At 36.6% G+C, this 18,928-nt stretch overlaps 2 protein-coding genes across 2 annotated transcripts; both read left to right on the plus strand.

The window, feature by feature from the left end:
* Positions 1-6,913: 6,913 nt before the first annotated feature.
* On the plus strand, positions 6,914-8,131 carry LOC107038590. Its single transcript, XM_015257773.1, has 4 exons — positions 6,914-7,010; positions 7,315-7,443; positions 7,589-7,744; positions 7,860-8,131. The coding sequence occupies exons 1-4, from the start codon at positions 6,963-6,965 to the stop codon at positions 8,022-8,024; spliced, it is 498 nt and encodes a 165-aa protein (XP_015113259.1). The 5' UTR covers positions 6,914-6,962; the 3' UTR covers positions 8,025-8,131.
* Positions 8,132-9,145: 1,014 nt separating this feature from the next.
* On the plus strand, positions 9,146-10,944 carry LOC107038588. Its single transcript, XM_015257772.1, has 4 exons — positions 9,146-9,256; positions 9,335-9,466; positions 10,368-10,514; positions 10,594-10,944. The coding sequence occupies exons 1-4, from the start codon at positions 9,209-9,211 to the stop codon at positions 10,807-10,809; spliced, it is 543 nt and encodes a 180-aa protein (XP_015113258.1). The 5' UTR covers positions 9,146-9,208; the 3' UTR covers positions 10,810-10,944.
* Positions 10,945-18,928: the final 7,984 nt, after the last annotated feature.

The raw sequence follows: 18,928 nt of genomic DNA on the forward strand, positions 1-18,928 counted from the left end.
GCCCCCCGGGTAATATTTAATTCTCAGTACCCCAGAATTTATAACATTCTCCATCTACCGTATCTGGAATCGCCAATTTAAAAAATATTGGTGATTCGCGCTCCGCGCCCGTGTCGCATATAAACCCGAGAAAGTGGATAAACTAACTCACTGGTCAGACGGCATAGGCCGAGAAAGGAGTGGATAGGAGCGAGAGGAGGAATTCCCATATAAATTTCACCGCGTGGACTGGCGGTTGGAGGGTGGGAGAGGCGAGATCAACATTAAAAAGTTGGAGCCAGAAAAAAAAAGTGATGAGGGAAAGAGGGAAAAATAAAAACAGGCGAAATGAAGATGTGAAAAGGAACTGATGGCAATCATCTGAGTGCCAGGAAGCTAATATAAATAATATACGCGTGTGATATCCACGTATGCGGGGTTATGACAAATCAGAACATGAATCAACACTTTTTACGAGAAAATATGATTAGATTGAGCAATAAAAATTGTAATTTCGACGTCAACTCATCACGAGAATCGATTTATCGACACGGAATTGGGTGTGATATCGCGAATTAGTGCGAGGGGATGAGTTCTTTGAGAAGATAAAAATGATAAAAATGTTTGAATGTGATTAGAGTTCATACGATGAAATAAAATGATAGCAGAACTGAAAAATGGAATAAAATAGAGTGCATTGTGAACTCTAGTGTATTGAAGACGTCTTAATTCAAGACATTAGAGACGAATATGTGAAAATAAAATTAATTCGTGAGAGAACACACTTTATTTCCATAAAAACTCCATAAAAAATCTCCCATAGTACATCATTATACACCGGACACCCATCGAACGGTATAAAAATCGATGGGAGTTGGTATATGATTGATAAAGGGTCTGAGCATAGCCGGGCAGTAGCCACTGGGTTCGGGCATCGCATGGATGACATATGACGAACAATGGCGACCCTCGAAGTGTCAAGACATTAAATGAACCGTAATTGTTTATATAGAGAAAAGTACAGAGCGAAACAACAGCTCTGGGGATAATTAATTATTCTCAATATGATTGATGCCTCCGGGGTCGTTGAATATGTGCGAATATATTATAAAAATCTAAATTGACTGGTGATGAAAATTTGGTGCTCGAAATTAAGAATTCAAAATTAAGGGTAACATGAGGGTCAAAATAAGGGTCACAAGGATCAGATTAAGGGTCCTAATAAGGTTCAGCAGGGCCTAAATGAGGGTTACGAGCGTTATAATAAGGGTCAGATTAAGAATCCAAATAAGGGTCACAAAGGTCAGATTAAGGGTCCAAATCAGTAGCGAAGCGGTAAACCGGGTTAAGTCGATTTTGACTATTGGCCAGTTTTCTACTAATATCTCGAAATCTAAAAGAGATAGAAAATTTTTTGTCATGACCTTTTTTGTAGAGCTAATCTCGGGTTATAAAAAAGGTCATGAGAAAAATTTGGCTATCTGTCTTAGATTCCGAGATATTACTAAAAAATTGCTCAAAATTGAAAATCGACTTAATGCGGTTTACCGCTTCACTGCTGAAATAAGGGTCATGGGGATCAGCAACGGTTAAAATAGGGCTCAACAAGGCTCACAATGGTTAAAATAAGGGTCTCATTATCTCTCTCTATTGCAAAAATCCAATTGACTTCTGGTGACGAAAATTTGGCCCTAGAAATTAAGACTCCAAATTAAGGCTCAAAATAAGGGTCACGAGGGGTATAATAGGGTCATGAAGGGATCACATGGGGGTCATGTCTAGGTCATACAGAGGTTGACGATCAAAGCGGATGCGATAAATGGCTGTGAAAAAAAAAATGAACTGTTGAAAAGTCTAATGGGAGAATGGGAGTAAGCCAACGGGTTATCCATTCTTCCCCTCCGTAAGTTGGAAGCTACAATGGCAGTGCGTCTTGTGGCGCCACATAGTCTCACAGACACGCCCCTCTTTCCAAGAAGCTCCGGCATAACCAAACAATAAGGTATACTCAATGCCCTGTGTTACTCGGCGGTTTTCAGACATATGCTACCTCCAAGGGGAAATTGTAATTCACGCCTTGGGGCACGCGCAAACGAAGTACATAGTTATTTACCGTCGGTCTACGGCCCCCGAGGTGGCCTGTAATCGAGAGCATTGTGAGTTGAGAGGGGTCGGAGGGAGAAGGGTTCGGGGTTGTTTTGTATCTGCTGGTTGTCCAATTGGGCTTGGAGTGGGATGCAACTTGATAATTAATCGAATCAAGGGTGATGCACTTGTGAAATTTAAGGAAATTAATTTAATTATTCTTCGCTGGCGGAAATTTATAGCTGACATTTTAATTTTTGGAAGTATTGTCACGCAGTTCTAGGGAAGTTTCAAGGGATTTCGTCAACAAAAATCGAAAATTTCAATCAACAATGAATGGGATCTGTGAACTTGCAGTTGAAGTATTCCATGGAAATTTATAGAAATGAGAAAAATTTAGGTGAATGTATCCTTGAATTTTTTAATAATGAAAATTCGGGGCAGTTAAATAATGAAAATTTGAAATTTTGTGAGAAACATCAAGAAGAACAGTAAATTTCAGTTCAATGATTCCTCAAAAATTATTAGGAATCAGAAAGATTCTGATAAATATATTCTTGGATTTTCAATTATTTGGTAATTCAGCGGGATTTTATAATAAATATCTATGTGCTGATTGAAAATTCAAGTGACTTGGAAAATTCTCGTCCTGTTGACGTCGGAAAATCTGGAATTTTCAATTTTTTTCTAACGGTGAACAATTCTTTCGCAAAATGAATTTCTCATGTTTATGGAATTTTTTCGGCATGTTGGACTGAAGTAATTATACTGAAATATATTCTTCATGTTTACTCAGGTACACCACTCCCTGAGTATTTTAATTACATTTTCCCAAACTGAAAGCCTCCACTCTGCTGTTCTCCCAGAATATGAAGCCTCCGCAAAACTTTTCTGACATGATTTCAACCCTGTAAACTTCCTTAAATTTCTTGGCCTCAGTCTAACAGTATCTGTTACACACTTATTAACGAAATTCATTCACTTAAAAGGTGCTCATCAGTAAGGCGACGTTGATGGAAACAGTATTTTGCAATTAAAAAAAAATTATGCTCCACTTAAAACCAAAAAATGAAAGAAAAATTCTCAAATTTTTCCCAATAGTGAACAATTCTCCCGGCAAATTAATTTCTCGTTATTAGAGAAATTTTTCGGCGTATTAAATTGACTGAAATGATTATACTGAAATATATTATGCATATTTACTGAGGTACACCAATGTCGGAGTATTTTAATTACATTTTCCCAAACTGAAAGCCTCCACTTTGCTGTTTTCAGAGAACATGAAGCCTCCGCAAAACTTTTCCGACATGATTTCAACCCTGTGAACTTCCTTAAACTTCTTGACATTAGTCTAATAGTATCTGTTGTACACTTATTAACGAAATTCATTACTTGAAATGTGTTCATCAACAAGTTAGCGCTGATGTAAACAGTATTTATTTCAAGTATCTATTCCAATAAAATTATACAACACTTAAAACCAAAAAGTGAAAGAAAAAAGTACGAAATAAAATCACGAAAATGGGGTAATTTTATTTTCTCCGAGAGTTCCACTTCTATCATCAAGTCGTCTACTGGAGTAGAGGCAACTCCCTTCGATCGAAGATCCCAGCGCCCAGCTGTGCGCCCCCCTCCCCCACATATAGAATATGTGATACCGAGAGAAAACGACGTAGAAGACTCGCGAGGGAAGAAAATTAAGAAAAAATATCAGAGACAGAGGAGTGGAAATGCTCGAGGGCGCAGTTCTATCCTCCGAGCAAAAGGCAGAGTTGTATTGACCGGAGCTGACTGGATTCACCCGTTCTCGGGGCCATTGTCTCCCTCAGCTAAGGAGGAAAAGTCAGGGAAAAGGAAAAACAATGCCGTTAAATTCTCAAGTTAGATGATGTGAAAGCGCTTGAGACGATGTGACGGGGGTATGAGGAGTCTTGAAATCACTAAAAAAACCTTGATTAAATTGCCTCGCAATACAAATCCATTTTAGTGGACGTTAAAGTTCTGAATCTGCAGTTAAACGGGGAAAAACGAATCGTGCGATTAGGACGTTTGGAAAGAGAGTAAACTGGAGAATTTTTTTTTCCCCTATTTGAATTTTCGTTTGAGAGTAAATTCTGAATCAAGTTCTTGTGCTGAGCATCAGAAACGTAGCAAGGGTTTCCAATTGACATTATTATAATGAAAAAGTAAGAAATTCGGAATCTGCAGGTGAAATTTTCATATAGAAAAAAGCAAAGTGAAGAAAACGTTAAATCATCAATATTTCCTGACCAGATGATGCGCTTAGTATAAGTCAGGTCTCATTTTCAAGTCTAAAAGAATACTTTGGAAATGAAATGAAAAATTTTCATTTTCACTCTACCAGTTTCGAGTTATTGATGAAGGAAAATGTCTCATCTCTAAAACTGATTTTTCCTCGGGACAAAAAAAATAAATTTCCTGAAAAAATTTCTCCAAAAAATTGCAAAAATTTTCTGTAAAAAACCGGTGAAATGCTTCAACCACATCCTCCCCTCAAGAATGTAACTCAATCCGGCGCCCACTGTGTCCACATATTGACACTTTTTACTGTCGTCCGTTTCCCGGTCTATTTTTCGAAATGGTGCTACTAAAATGTCGTCGTGACATTTGCTATGAAGCACCACTCGCCAGATCCACGGATACCGGCTCATGACAGATATTAGTAGCAGCCGCTGGACTTCCAACACTAGAAAACGTTAAATCCCACACGCCTTTGCCCCCGCGAGTCACGTACCAATTAACCTGTCACGTTCTATTTCCACTCGTTCCCACTGACAAACCGGGAATAAAAAATATTGCCAAGTAACCGGGCACTTGCAATTTACCCGGAAAATCCAATTCATTTATTACTATTATTGTCCACTGTTATTATATTCTGTCTCGTGATACAGAGCGCATTGTGACCCGATTTCACTCGAGATGATATTTTTCTGCATTGTCACGGCAATTTTCAGTCGTGACAATTGCCACTCTCGCGGCTCGTACAACGCAAGGGTAAATAATATCGCGAGTAATCCTTGATATTACCTCACTCGAATGGAAAGAACCACCGCACAACTGGGGAGGAAAGAGCATCGGAGGATTTTCTGGGAGAATTATATTTCAATGTAGAGGGGATTACTTCGGGAGGTGGAGAAGCTCTAACATCGTGGGAATTTGTCATTCTATATTGCGGAATCAAATCGATTCGGAGATAATTGTTCAGAGATTTGTATTGTCGTTCTTGCGGTAAACTGGACTGTTGAGAAAAAATTGAAATTTCACGGATATTTGAGTAATAGTTCTTATGAGAGTGACGTTGAATTCTATTTAGAGGCAAACAAATCGGGAAATTTCAGATTTCATTGAGAATTCAATGAAACTTTACGTTTTTGTGCAGTTGGGAGTCGTGAGTTCTCCAACTTACTTGAATTTTCAATAAAAATGAATATTCACTACCGCATTTTGGCGGATTTTTTAATTGATTTATAGTTCAAGAATATATTGACCTGAATTTACACGATTTTTATTCATTTTTAAGGGAAAATTTGAATGTAATTGATAGTTTCCATTGGTTTTAAATTTTCAATGCGAAAATACTTTGAACTTTCAGTGAAAGTGCAATGTGATAAACAATTTTCAACAAGTGCACCGGCAATTTCAACCTGAATTTTTTAACAGTGTAAAGAGATAGTTCAAAGTTACACTGTTAGAAATTTTTTGAAATCTCATAGAAGATATTATAGTAAACTTCATGAGAGTGACACCGAATCGGGTTTAGGGAAAAAATAATTTTATCGGGATAAAATTCCTCTAACGTGGAATAAAATTTGATCGTCATATATTAATTTTTACTAAATGTCGGGATAGAAATGAGGAACCGATGACTCATGATACACTTTTATAGAGCGGCAGTATAATTTTTATCAAAAATTTCCGTGTATTGAAGAAAAAAATTGAAATTTCATGAACATTAGACTAGAAATTTCTAGGAGAGTAACATTTAGTTCGCTTTAGATTTTAAAAATCATGGAGTTGCACGTTTCGCGGAAAATTCAATGAAAGTTAGTCTCCATTGATTTTCCCATGATATTCGGAATTTTCACAGACGAAATTCATTGAAATTTCAATAAACAAATAGTTCAAAGTGTGAATCCACTTTAAATGACTATATTATGATGAATTTAGCGCAATTGTTTTGTGATTTTCTCGATGAAATTCTAGGTTACGAAACATTTTCAAAGCGATAAGACGAAAAAATAATAAAATAGCTGTATTACAAAAATGTCAGGCTAGAAAGCGTTTTCAAATGAACGTCAAACCAGGAAAAATAACTTGCTTTACTGATACGAAAATTGTAGTGGTGAGTTATCCAGCGGACATTGCAGATAAGAATGCACGTGATTCCTCAATTATTGGGCGAGCCTCAGCGTGGAGGTTCAAACGATAATGAAACGTCGGCTGCATTGGAGAGGTCACGAATTCAATGTTGTCGACAGCGTTTATTACCTGCCTTTAGCAGCAGGTGAGATATGTTACGTCCAAAACACAGTACTTACTGAAGATCTTTATTTCGGGTCAAAACGAAAATTATAGTCTTTACTCCAGGGAGAATGTTAATGTCTTCTGCTAACTTTTAAGCCAATGATTTCTTGAATAAACGAAATACAATTTTCCGAGAGAATGATTGATTAAAGGCTGACAACATTATTTTAAAATATTTTTATGAGACACTTTGCGTGCTAATGCGAGTGGTAGTCATAAATTCTTTCCTCATCGATAAGAACACACATTGTGATGGTAATTGCGTGGGGAAGAGCAATGAGAATTTGTAAGTTTAGGCTTCGCACTTGTTATATTCTTGAAATCGTAACAAATACTTGCAACACTGAAGAATCATGATTTTGGTTCTACGAATGGTGTTTGCTGTATGTCTTCTGCACCAGGTAAATCTCAATAAACCACCACCCGGAGAGAAATTTTTGATCAAAATTATCCTCTGGAAGTAGAATTCAAAACCAGAGTTGTGACAACATTGTCCAGTGGGGTCTAGGAGTCTCCCCTGATTGGTAAATCATCCTTAGAATCATTTGCACGCCATCTCGAGACTCATGATACACTTTTATAGAACGGTAGGATGATTTTCATAAAAAATTTCTCTCCGTGCAGTATTCTCTCGTTCAGGTACTCGGAATAGCAACAGTTTTTGTTATTTTTGACCGTAAATAACAATAATTCTGTTATCATCAGGGAAATGCTGATTATAAGATAGAAGTTGTGTCAGTAAGCTCGAAAGTCCCAGATATTGAGGTGACCTGTGATGATGAGGAGGGAGGCGATACGACAATCACATTCGATGAAGACCAATACGACTCAACGGTAAATGAATATGTGAATGGGATCACAGAGAAAATTATTTGTCGAATTTCAACTACTAGTTGTTAACTTTCACCAACAAGTTCAATAATTTTCTCCTTGAACCACCCATTCGGAATTTGACCTAAACGGATGTTCAATTTTGAAGTTTACAGCAGAATTCTTCCGATGGGACGACTACGATGAGAAGACAATCGAGGGAGAAGTTTGCAATGATGATTACATTGATTATGAAAGTGCTGAGGGACTGATGGTGAAGATACTCGCTGATATCATAGGAGTTGATGATTGTCCCACCCCAGCTGTAAGGATATTATCATGAACTCAGATAAGTTTGGAAGTTTTCGAATTTCAAAAGACTCCCGTCATTCAACAGTCCACACACGAATTTATTGGTAATTTATTCTCAATTCTTTCAGGGGACTTATTATGTGGAGAGAGAGTTTCAAGTTGAGGGCAATGCATTCGATGAATTGCTACCTCCGGGCTTTGGTAGTGGTGCAATCAAGGTGACAACTTACCATCCAGATGATGAGGGCAAAGAGGCCGTCAGTATGTACATCAGAATTTCCGAGGACAACTAGGAAAATTTTGAAGATATTGAACAATAATCTGTCATCTGATTGCCGTTTACATTTTCATTGCATAAATGTCGCCATAATAATGTACTAGTCAAAGCGGATTGTTCTCTGAATCTGTCCCAAATAAATGTGTTTCAGACATTACAATTTTTTTTTCTCAGTATAGCACACAAATCGGTAAAAAATACAAATCCAATCAAATTTTCTAGCTAAAGCATTTGAACTTTTTTCTTCGTGTGACTAATGACATAAATGAATCTACCTATTTATTGGTTATTTTCAGGGGGATTATCCAATAACTAAACAATTAGTGCGTGAAAACGCGCATTTTGAAACGTTAAGTGACGAATACGAATACGAAATTATTAAAATCAACCTTTACGCAAAGGGCGATGAAGGCGAAGAGGTGTCTGACATGCTAATATGGGTCGACATAAAAGAAATCATCGACCCGGCAGCAGACAAAGAGGCGGAGGACTAACGAGTCGTCCGATTCACTATTTCAAGTCCATTTTACCGATAATTACGCATTGCACACTACAATGACCACTCTGTATTCCATATTTTGTCGTGTTCTGCATGAATGATCTCTTTAATAAATAATTTTTGTGATTCATGACTTTTCTCCGTTATTATTCATCATTTATTATGCGAATTACTGCCTGATTATCTCCCTAAATGTGAAAACTCCAAGAATACTAATCGAATTTCAGTAGCGAAACGGTAAAACGTTTTAAGTAGATTCAGCCCTTAGCTGACTTTTCGATAAATATATCCGAATCTAAAAGAGATAACGAAATTTTCCTAATAACATTTTTTATACCCCTCAATCCGCTCTACAAAAAAGGTAATGACAAGAATTTTGCTGTTCCCCTTAGATTTCAAGATATTTATTGAAAACTGACCGACAGTGAAAATCGTCTTAAACCGTTTTACCGCTTCGCTGCTGAATTATTTCCACGATTTCGTGTTATATAATGGTTTGTTTGAACACCGAAACTAGCAATTACGAGTTCTTGTGAAGGGCAACCGGTCATAACTATTGCGTTTAAAGAATCGATAACACCGAAACAATTTTGCGACAATTACTCGGGGAAATCGGACAGTAGAAAAGCCGCTGCTATTCCTGTTCTGATATTAGTCATATCTTCAAAACGGTAACGAGTAGTCCAGACAACTGACGCATCATGAATTATATTCTGTGGATTGTGTTCGCTGCTTGTCTCCTTCACCAGGTGAATCTGGCAGAATTTCTGGACTGGCATTAAATTATTGTGAAATACAACGATAATCGATGCTTTTAATATTTCCAGGGTAACTGTGGAAACTATTGGCTAGGAGAAGAGTTGGTAACATCTCATCTCCCTGAATTTAAGGTAGCCGAGGATAAACGGATATCCCCCCAAACTAACGTGACGATAACAAAAGACATAAGTAGTGCCACGGTAAATAAATATAAATAATATATGAATAAATAATAAATAAATAATATATGAATTGGGTAAATAGATCAATTTACACTGTTAAAAATTTTCGTCTGAATTTCCCCGAAAATCTTTATCATGTTTAATTTCCACTGAAATTTCCGAAAATCTTGGTATTGAAAAATCAAATATTCCGTTCGTTTTCTGTTCGAATGATCTGAAAACCAATAAAATACGTAATTTTTCAGGTCAATTATTCTGTGAAAATTCGGAAAAAGGAGGAAAATTCATGTCATTTTATTTCTGATTATTCATTTTCCATTGAGAATTGAATCAACTTGTGAAATTTCCATCTCACTTCCACTGAAAACTCATGAATTTCCTCGAATTCAACCTAAAATTTGAAATTTCATAACAATTTTTCCCTCTAAATCAGGAAAAGGAATTTCCTCATTGAAAATTTAGAATTTTGTGGAAAAATCAAAGAGAACCGTCAATTTCAGTTCCATATTTCTCTAAAAATTAATAGAAAACCAGAAAATTGTGGTAAATATATTCTTGAATTTTCAGGCCAGTGTCACTGAATGCAATTTAGGGGGGGAAAATCATGAAATTTCAGATTTTACTGAAAGTTCAACGTAAATTGGCACTAAATATTCATATGAGATTCGCAATTCAAATAAATTACGGAATTCTCGTCTTGATGGTGCTTAAAATTCTGGAATTTTACTGAATTTTCAGTGAAACCTGAAATTACATGACTTTTTTTCCCTGAATCGCATTCAGTATCACTGTCTTGAAAACTAATATTCAACTGTCCATGAAATTTCATTTTTTTCTAACAGTGTACTACCCTATTTTCCACGAAATTTCCAGAAATTTCAAACAGTGAATTGATTTAACTGTTATTGTCATGTTCAAGTTCATTGCAAATATCTTGGAATATGGTATCATTGATCGAGCGACAGTGAAGGGTGATGTATGCGAAGCTGAGGAAGGTACTTCTCAAGCTTTCATTAACCAGATAATCTACGAAACCATTGGGGTTCAGGGCTGTCCCTTTCCAGTTGTAAGAATCGTTCATCACTCTATCTCAAATTTATAACTAATTACGAAAATTAAGTCATCAATCTATTGGGTATTTTCAGGGGGAATATGAAGTAAAACAGGAAATGATACGTGAAAACGTGAACATTCCAGAGTTGGATGAAAAATTCAGTAACGGAATCATACGAATTAATATCTTCAAAGACGGCAATGAACGCGACAATACATATGACATACTAATCTGGGTCTCAATACAAACACTCACCGACGAGGAACTGGAAGAAGAAAAGCAGAGACTGGGACAGTCCAAGAAATAATGAATTTTCCAAAATACGATTTCTGCGTAATTTTATTGACAATTACGCACTCCATATTGCAAAAATAATTCTGTATTTCATGTTCTACTTGTTCTGTACTAATGATCTTTTCAATTAAAAAATTCCCGCAGTTTATCCCGATTTCTTCACTAAAATTTAGTTTCAGGAAATTTTGGAGTAAATTCGAAAATTATAAAAATTAATATATGAATTAAGTTTCAATCACTTTCAATATTTATTAATAGTTGAATGCATCGGAGTTTAGCGCAGGCAAGGGCTGCATTCTACACACGAATTAATTCAAAGTATCATTCATAAAACAGTTGGACATGAGTTTTTTGAATTTCTCAAAAATTTCCCTGAAATGATTCAAATTTATTGAATTATGAATAAGAAAAATTTTTCCAATCCCACTTTAACAATCTTTCAAGATAACACAGATGGGATCATTCTTTCATTTCATTTATCCACGAATTTTCACAAGAAATCTAGGACAATTGATTAAAAAAGAAATATAATGGAACTGAACCACACGCTTCAATAAAATAAAACCATAAATGATGTACAATGGACGAAAATAACGAACAAAATGACAATTGAAAAGCAGTATTTCTCCGCGTAATTGAAAAAATCTGGAATGGAATCTCGTGGAATACAGATTGAAAAATGAACAAGACCCAAACAAAAGCAATTGCCATTCTTTGAGGCTGGGGAATACAGTCGGGTCAGATAATACGGCAGAGTAAATCGAACATTGCGCTTCTAAAAAGGCGAATAAAATCAATACAGCTGTCAGGCATATCGATATAACATAAAGAAAAGCGCATCTGGCGTTTGCATGAGCGGGCGAAACCATTAACTGGCCAGCAGATACTGGCATTACCCATGTGGTGGTACGAAGCCCATCGCCGCTGCCTTCGAGGGGCCAGAATGGTGCAACTGGAGCCGACGCATTCACCATACACTGCAAGACAATACCTCCACTATAACTTGCTTCCAGTTGCAATCCCCACTTTACGGCAACGTAAATAAAATAGCGCATTTTAATCGAAGCCACTGTTTTCTCGCATATCCGAAGGTTTTTCGCGGCTCTTTTGCTTCGAATATTGAGCGACGATCTGCTGCAATTGATCGACATGTCGTTAAAATTATGTGTTCCCCCGAAGAGACCTTTTGTCGTCTTGAAATTAAAAAACAGTTGGAAATATTTTCTCAAACGTCAAAAAGGGAAATATGCATGGAACGCAATAAATGTGACTTTTCCAAAAAAATCTACAAAATCTACAGAGCCATTCTCGCTTCACTGGGTGAATGGTAGACGGCGTACACACAAGTTGAAATAAATCCTGTGGGAGCGGCGCTTCCGGTTCCTGTTGGGTTGACACGTGTCGCCAGTTTCAATGCGTTCGGATGTTGCTCTTCATGCGTGAATTTTATTTATTGCTCCATCGAGCCACGTCAAATCGATTGAACGAGAATTAAGAGAGGGGTTGGAATTGTCGAGTGCCTTGAAACCAGACAATGTCACTAGACAATTGAAATTTTTTTTTTTCTTTCCACTAGTGGATGAAATCTTCATCATCTCCATTGAATAAAATTCACTGAGTGATCTCGAATGGTGAAATGTCCCTCCCAAATTAATTAACTTGAATGTTAAACCGGGCGTTAATTAATGCATTCCACGAGCCAAATAAATTTGTTAATTGCGGCGAGACGAATTCACCCCGGGATTTTAACAACGACTAAACTATCCCGCCAATTGTAATAACGAGGTCTCCATAACCGCTGGATACACTGTAATTCAATGAGACTATGCACACAAGTTAAATCTGTATAACATTTCAAAAACTCGAAGTGGACTGTATCCACAACTCGACGTATCACAAAATATGAGAAACAGTGTGTGGAGAGTATGGAAACACGAGGAATGAGGAAACAGCGTCGAGTATTATCACGCAATTTTTGCTTCCGTGAGTCCTTGAGTCGCAATTAGGGGAGTTGTATCCATTTTCTTGATGCGGAGTGATTTACCGGGTGTTCACAAATAATTATTTTTCGTGGGTTTTCTCATGCAGTGAGGAGTTGAAAGTGGAGTGTAATATATTTCTAGAAGTAAATGAGACATCGTAAGTTTGAAATAGACCCTCGAGCACGCGGAAAGAATATAAATATTTTTTTTTCACTGTGGGAATTGTAATTTTGAGGATTGTTAGAATAACTTCAATCAAACGACCCATTCACGCCTAATTAACAGAATTAAATTAAAGTAACTGGAATTCCCGTTGTGATGCACCACCACAACCAAAGTTTTTCAACCGGCGCCAGCATTCATGCCATTTACATGGACAAAGCCAAAGGGAACAATGGGAATACGACCCTGTAACCGCGAGATGTCAATGCCGGAGCCTTGTTAACCATTATAATTAATCCGGTACGCAATTTTGTTAGAATTACAACGAGTTCTCGGTTTCCACCGAGCATGATAGCTCGAATGTTTGAGTCTACGTACCCAATTCATCCGTTTACAAGTGCCATCCACCTACTACACGCTGACTGTCGCCAGAAATTTGCCTGTGAATTAATACCATCAAAACAGTGCCAATAGCGATCCATCAACAATACTTCAAACATCGCATCGATTTCTATTTACTCAGAGCATTACTCATTCCCGTAATTTGTGTTAATGCTTTTTGGGGTATTCATTGATCAATTAAGTTGCTCCAATGACGTCACATATACCCGATGATTGAATAGTTTTAAATTAAGTTAAATGTGCAGTTCGAATTTCAAAATTATAAAATTTCAAAAAACCCGAAATTTCTAGAAATCCGCCGATTTTTTTAGAAATTTATAGATTTCCTAGAAATTTTACATTTTTCTCTCAATAAAAAATCAAATCTGTGCTTCAAATCTGTTGAATACTCCACATAATTCACAACAGAAAAATTTTTCTCGCAGTTTTCCAGACAAAATAAAAAAACTTGTTGAACTAAAAAAAATGTTCTATAGTTCTTAATTTCCCCTCGCATTTCCCATTATTAAATTTCTCTCTGACTTTGAAACAGCGGCTAGTTCTCGAAATTCTGTGTTTCTCAATCAAAAAAAACTTCAAGTGTCAAAATTATAAAATTTCCAAAAACCCGAAATTTCTAGAAATCCACAGATTTTTTTAGAAATTTATAGATTTCCTAGAAATTTTACATTTTTCTCTCAATGAAAAATCACATCTGTGCTTCGAATCTGTTGAACACTCCACATAATTCACAACAGAAAGATTTTTCTCGCGGTTTTCCAGACAAAATAAAAAAAACTTGTTGAACTAAAAAAAAATGTCTATAATTCTTAACTTGCCTTCGCATTTGCCATTATTAAATTTCTCTGTAAATTTAAAACAGCGGCTAGTCCTCGAAATTCCGTGGATTCTCTCTCACACACTTTATGTACTACATCCCGTAGTCCCCGTAACATCTGCATTAAAATTTCAACGTATGACATTTCAACTGAACTTAAAATGCGGATCGTCGGTGTGTCGTGACCGCAGTGGACCAAACCTGTGTCAGACTGATAAAATAACGGGGTATGAAAGGGGGCATTGCTGTAATAATGCGAAGTACGAATTTACCGCTAAAATTTTAAATGGCAGGGGGGTGGGGAATGGGGTGGAATTGTCGTAAAGCGGTCGGGTCCTTCTTCTTTTATGAAGGTCGGGTTGTGAAGTGGTCGATATCCAGTGATTTTCAGGGGTTTCGAGGTTTTTACGAACAATTTTTTTAAGAATGCAGAAGTTAATTTTTTACATTTATTAATTAATTATATTTTCTCTTATCTGAATTGAAATAATTCACACGGAGAGAAATGTTCAATAAAAATTACGGAACTCACAATTTGTTCACCGATTACGGAATCGACTCAGAAAATTTAAGTGACGGTATCGTAATTTTTCACAGGAGATTCAGATAAAATTACGGAACGCTCTGGAAAAATGCAGAGACAGTTCCGTAAAATTTACTACAACCACATTTCGCTCCGGAATTACGGAAAAGATACGTAATTTTTATTGAATATTTCTCTACGTGCACCTAAAAATGCCGGGAATAGTTTTTCCATCACGAGCATTGTATTTCCATATGTCTGACTCGACTCAATTTATTCTACTTCTACTACCAATGCATTCACAAGCCATGAATCAAAACCTTTCCAACCCCTGATAATCAAGCCATGGAACCACTCAAATCCCCCCCTAAAAAATTCACATCCCAATATCGCCGATCAATCCCAAAAATTCCGAAAAAAACATTGTTCCCAGCGTCATCCGTGGCGAAAATTTAATCGTCAGCAGTCGCACTCCATCACCCGCTAAAAAAATAGAGCCATAAAGACTGAATGCAACATTTTAAAAAATCGGTCTGCATTAACTCATCAATTTTCCACACCGATTATCATAATTACTGAAGCCCGTTTGGTGCGCTTTTATACGGAATACTGTCGCCCGTCTGGTACACATGGGTGTCATAATAAAGCATTTCGAGTCATTGCAACGGCAAACAAATGTGCACGGATGTACAAAGCTACTAATCAGTAGTCCAACAGCGTCCAAAGCTGCGGCGCTTTGCGCGAGCCAGATATGTGGGAGAAATTTCGTTGGCGGCGGGATGGGAGGTCCACCAGTGGATACACGCGGTACAATTCTCAAAGTTTATTATAATTATTCAGCGGCGAATGTAATAACTATGTCATAAGCATTGAGCGATTTAATTCGATTAATGGGCGTCATCTGATTGTGGGATTGATGGGCATCCGTGAGGGACTGTTTAACGGAAAATTTTCGTGAATTTCAGGAGAAACTCTAGTGCATTGGGTCAATTAAGGGGGAACGAGTGAATGACGTGGAGAATTTCAAATTTCGGACGTTAATATTTTGACACACTTTTGTCCTTTTTCAAGACGGTTGTGTCCTTTTTAAATTATTTAAATTATTTTCAACGTTTTTTTATACATGAGAATTTGAAAAATAATTTTCTACACACAATTGTATTTTTTTAGCAGAGTAAACCACACGCCTTGAATGCTTTAAATGAAAAAGAGATATGCATTCTAGATATTTAGGGGTCTTAAATATTTGTTTAAAAAATTATCTCATTTTTTGTTTAAATACTTCATTCATTTTTTTTTGTTATTTTGTTAACAATAACGGTAATGAAGCAGAATTTTAAAGGAGTTGGAAAAATTAGGGTGAATTAATTTTTGTGGTTAAAAATACTGACGAAAAGTATTTTTTCTTAGAATAATATTTAACGTTTTTACGCCCTTCTGATGTTCCAATGATACAATCTTCGAATTCTTTGCCATCTCTCACTTAATGGGATTCTTGGTAGAATTTGAAATTTCGCCTGAGCATAATGAAATTTCTCCTGAGTATTTGAGACTACACGTCGTGAAATTCACATTTTTTTGCGAAATAAGTCTCCATTACATCCGCGGAATCTGAAATTTTCATTTAAATTCTACAAATTGGATTCTGCCCCCCCCCCCCTGCCAGCTCACCGCACAACCGTTGGTGAAGAATGAAGAAATGGTAAATTGAACAAGGGAAATTGGATATTTTCAATTTTCCCATAAAAGTGATCTAGTCAAATATGATGGACCACTTCTGTTCGTAAAACGATAGGAGATACAGTAAACCTTTGGTCAGCCATAGATTCCTGACCGCCTGTGACCACATCTGTAAATGGCTTTCGTATCCGGTGCTCCATTTACGCGGAGAAATGAAAAAATTCGAGGTTGCCGGAGGAAAAAAAAATTTAAGTGAGAGAGAAGGAGAGGGAAAACATAACGAGAACGTCAGGTTTATACGTCACGGTCGCACTCCCTCCAACGGGAGTGGAAAATATTTTTGGGCTTTTTTCCCGGTACAGCTGGCATTCAATGATATCCATATCAATGTGCCATGTGTTGGAATAAATTTTTACGCTTTCATGCGCTTTTTTTAAAACTCAATTTGTTTTTTTTTGGTTGAGGCCTGAGTGATGTCCTCTTAACGTCAGTGATGCAAGAGTTTTTATTTTGAGAATTTATAGTGACTCACGGAGAGGCAAAATGGAATTTTTTTTTGTTTGAAGAATTTCCTGAAAAAGTCTGGTGAAAGCGCAAGAAAAAAACTCTTTAGAATTCTCCAATATCAACAGAATTTGCGACTTACATTGATTAAGGTTTAAATGTACTCATCGAGATTAAAAATAGTTAAATAATTGATAATCTAAATTTTCGATTGATGATGAATTAAATAATTGATAATATGAAACTGTAAATTTTCTGTTGAGTAAATAACACTAAATTCGTAAAAAGGATTTTCAATTAACCAAATAATCGTCAATCTTCCCAACTAAATTATTGATTAGTAAAACAATGCGGAATTTGAATATTTAAATTGACGATTACATCAATAATTAAAATTTTAAGAGCGATATTAACGAATTGACTACTCCAAAATTTAACGTATTGATTCGAGACATTCAATAAGAGACATTAAATTAATTTATCGGCGAAAAAATGAGTAAACCATTTGGAAAAATAAATGACACAATAATTTTGTGCTCGTTTCTCTAGCACAAGATAAAAAAAATACTCTTCATCATCCACCGAAATTAATTTTATTCAAGCCCTAGACTGCGGATTGTCACAATTTTCCGCCTGCATCGGGTGATAAAACGACTTACAATGTAATCCATCTTTCGAATTTATCTCCCAGAAAAGAAATGAAAAAAAAAAATTCATCCGACTGGCAAAGCCAAAAATCCCCGACTATTTTTCCCGTTGATCGGCCTTTTGTTTATGGTAAACTCAATGGGGGTTTGAGCGGGGCAATGGATACAGCGTGATAGCTTTATGCCCCCCCCCCCTTATGGCTTCACACCATCGTCGACCTATCCAATTCAATTATAAGCCCACCCCCCTCCCCTCGCACCGGCTAAAGTCCTGGATTTTCACCATTGTTTGACGTTCTACTTTTCACTGTGGCGTTACACACGCGGAAAAAGAATTGAAATAAAAAACATTGAGGGTTCAACTGAGGCAAAAGCTTTCCAAAATAAAAATTCCCGTTTTTTTCTCCCTCCTATGACTGAGCTATTTTGGCCGTTTCGTTCTGCTTTTATTTCATTTTTTTCATTAATGCCTCGAGCGGAAAAATGTTGTTGCGTGTTTTGCAGTAGTTGCGTTATTTATCCGTTCCAATTACCAGTTTTTCATCAGTCATTCGTAAACAATATTGCGACGCATTGAAACATTCTCTATTTTTTATTCTGGAGTGGAGGGAATGGAGTTATTTTTCAAACGTTCCATCATCTATGAATGGCAATTCACTCAATCAAAACGAATAAAGTCATTCTTTGTGGCATGAACCCGAGAGAAAATGAATCTGTGAGAACTGAATTAACACAATGAACAACTAGTTCAACACAAGTCCGACCCAAAGTTTACCGTCGAGTGATTGCACTTGTATCGCCAAACCCGAATTAGGTGGATCCGTGAAGCGTCTCTCGGCGCTTTTGAAGTCATCAGAAACACAATCCACCGATACAGATTCTCGTTATCCCTCGGCAGTGGCCAATCCACACTGTGTGCCTAGCTGAGAGTGAATCGCACAATCGATCATAACTGCCCAACAGAGAACTCAACACCACTGGATATCCATGTACGAATTAGTCGAGGAGAGTTTGGCTCAGGCCCCGTCAACATTGAAATTGCAACTGACTCACACGCATGTTCATACACTCTCGCATGACGTACCATGAACAGAGTTATAACGTGAGTAATTAGATTTTAGTTGTTGGAGTTGAATTAACGTGTTCATTTGGGCATAATTTTGCTTTGAGAATTTTTATTCGAATAGATGAATAATATCTTCGCGGATTGAATGATACGATTGAGATGCATCGGGTATAATTTTTAAGTTGGAAAAAATATCAGAAAACTTCACTCCAACTTTCGGAAATTGTTGACGATCGCTAGAAAATTTTTAAAAATTATTCACTAATTTAATTACTATCATTCAAATATTAATGCAAGAATAAATCGTTTTTTCAGATTTAAAAAAACCTGAGTTTAATTTTTTAAAGAC

This window comes from Diachasma alloeum, unplaced genomic scaffold, assembly GCF_001412515.2.
Source record: "Diachasma alloeum isolate Michigan unplaced genomic scaffold, Dall2.0 Dall_scaffold_00285, whole genome shotgun sequence".
Classification (NCBI taxonomy): domain Eukaryota; kingdom Metazoa; phylum Arthropoda; class Insecta; order Hymenoptera; family Braconidae; genus Diachasma; species Diachasma alloeum.

Coding starts and splice junctions, on each gene's coding strand:
- LOC107038590 (XM_015257773.1), top strand. CDS start 6,963: ATGATTTTGGTTCTACGAATGGTGTTTGCTGTATGTCTTCTGCACCAG. Junction 7,444..7,588: donor AAGACCAATACGACTCAACG/GTAAATGAATAT, acceptor TCAATTTTGAAG/TTTACAGCAGAATTCTTCCG. Junction 7,745..7,859: donor ATGATTGTCCCACCCCAGCT/GTAAGGATATTA, acceptor CAATTCTTTCAG/GGGACTTATTATGTGGAGAG.
- LOC107038588 (XM_015257772.1), top strand. CDS start 9,209: ATGAATTATATTCTGTGGATTGTGTTCGCTGCTTGTCTCCTTCACCAG. Junction 9,257..9,334: donor CTGCTTGTCTCCTTCACCAG/GTGAATCTGGCA, acceptor TAATATTTCCAG/GGTAACTGTGGAAACTATTG. Junction 10,515..10,593: donor AGGGCTGTCCCTTTCCAGTT/GTAAGAATCGTT, acceptor GGGTATTTTCAG/GGGGAATATGAAGTAAAACA.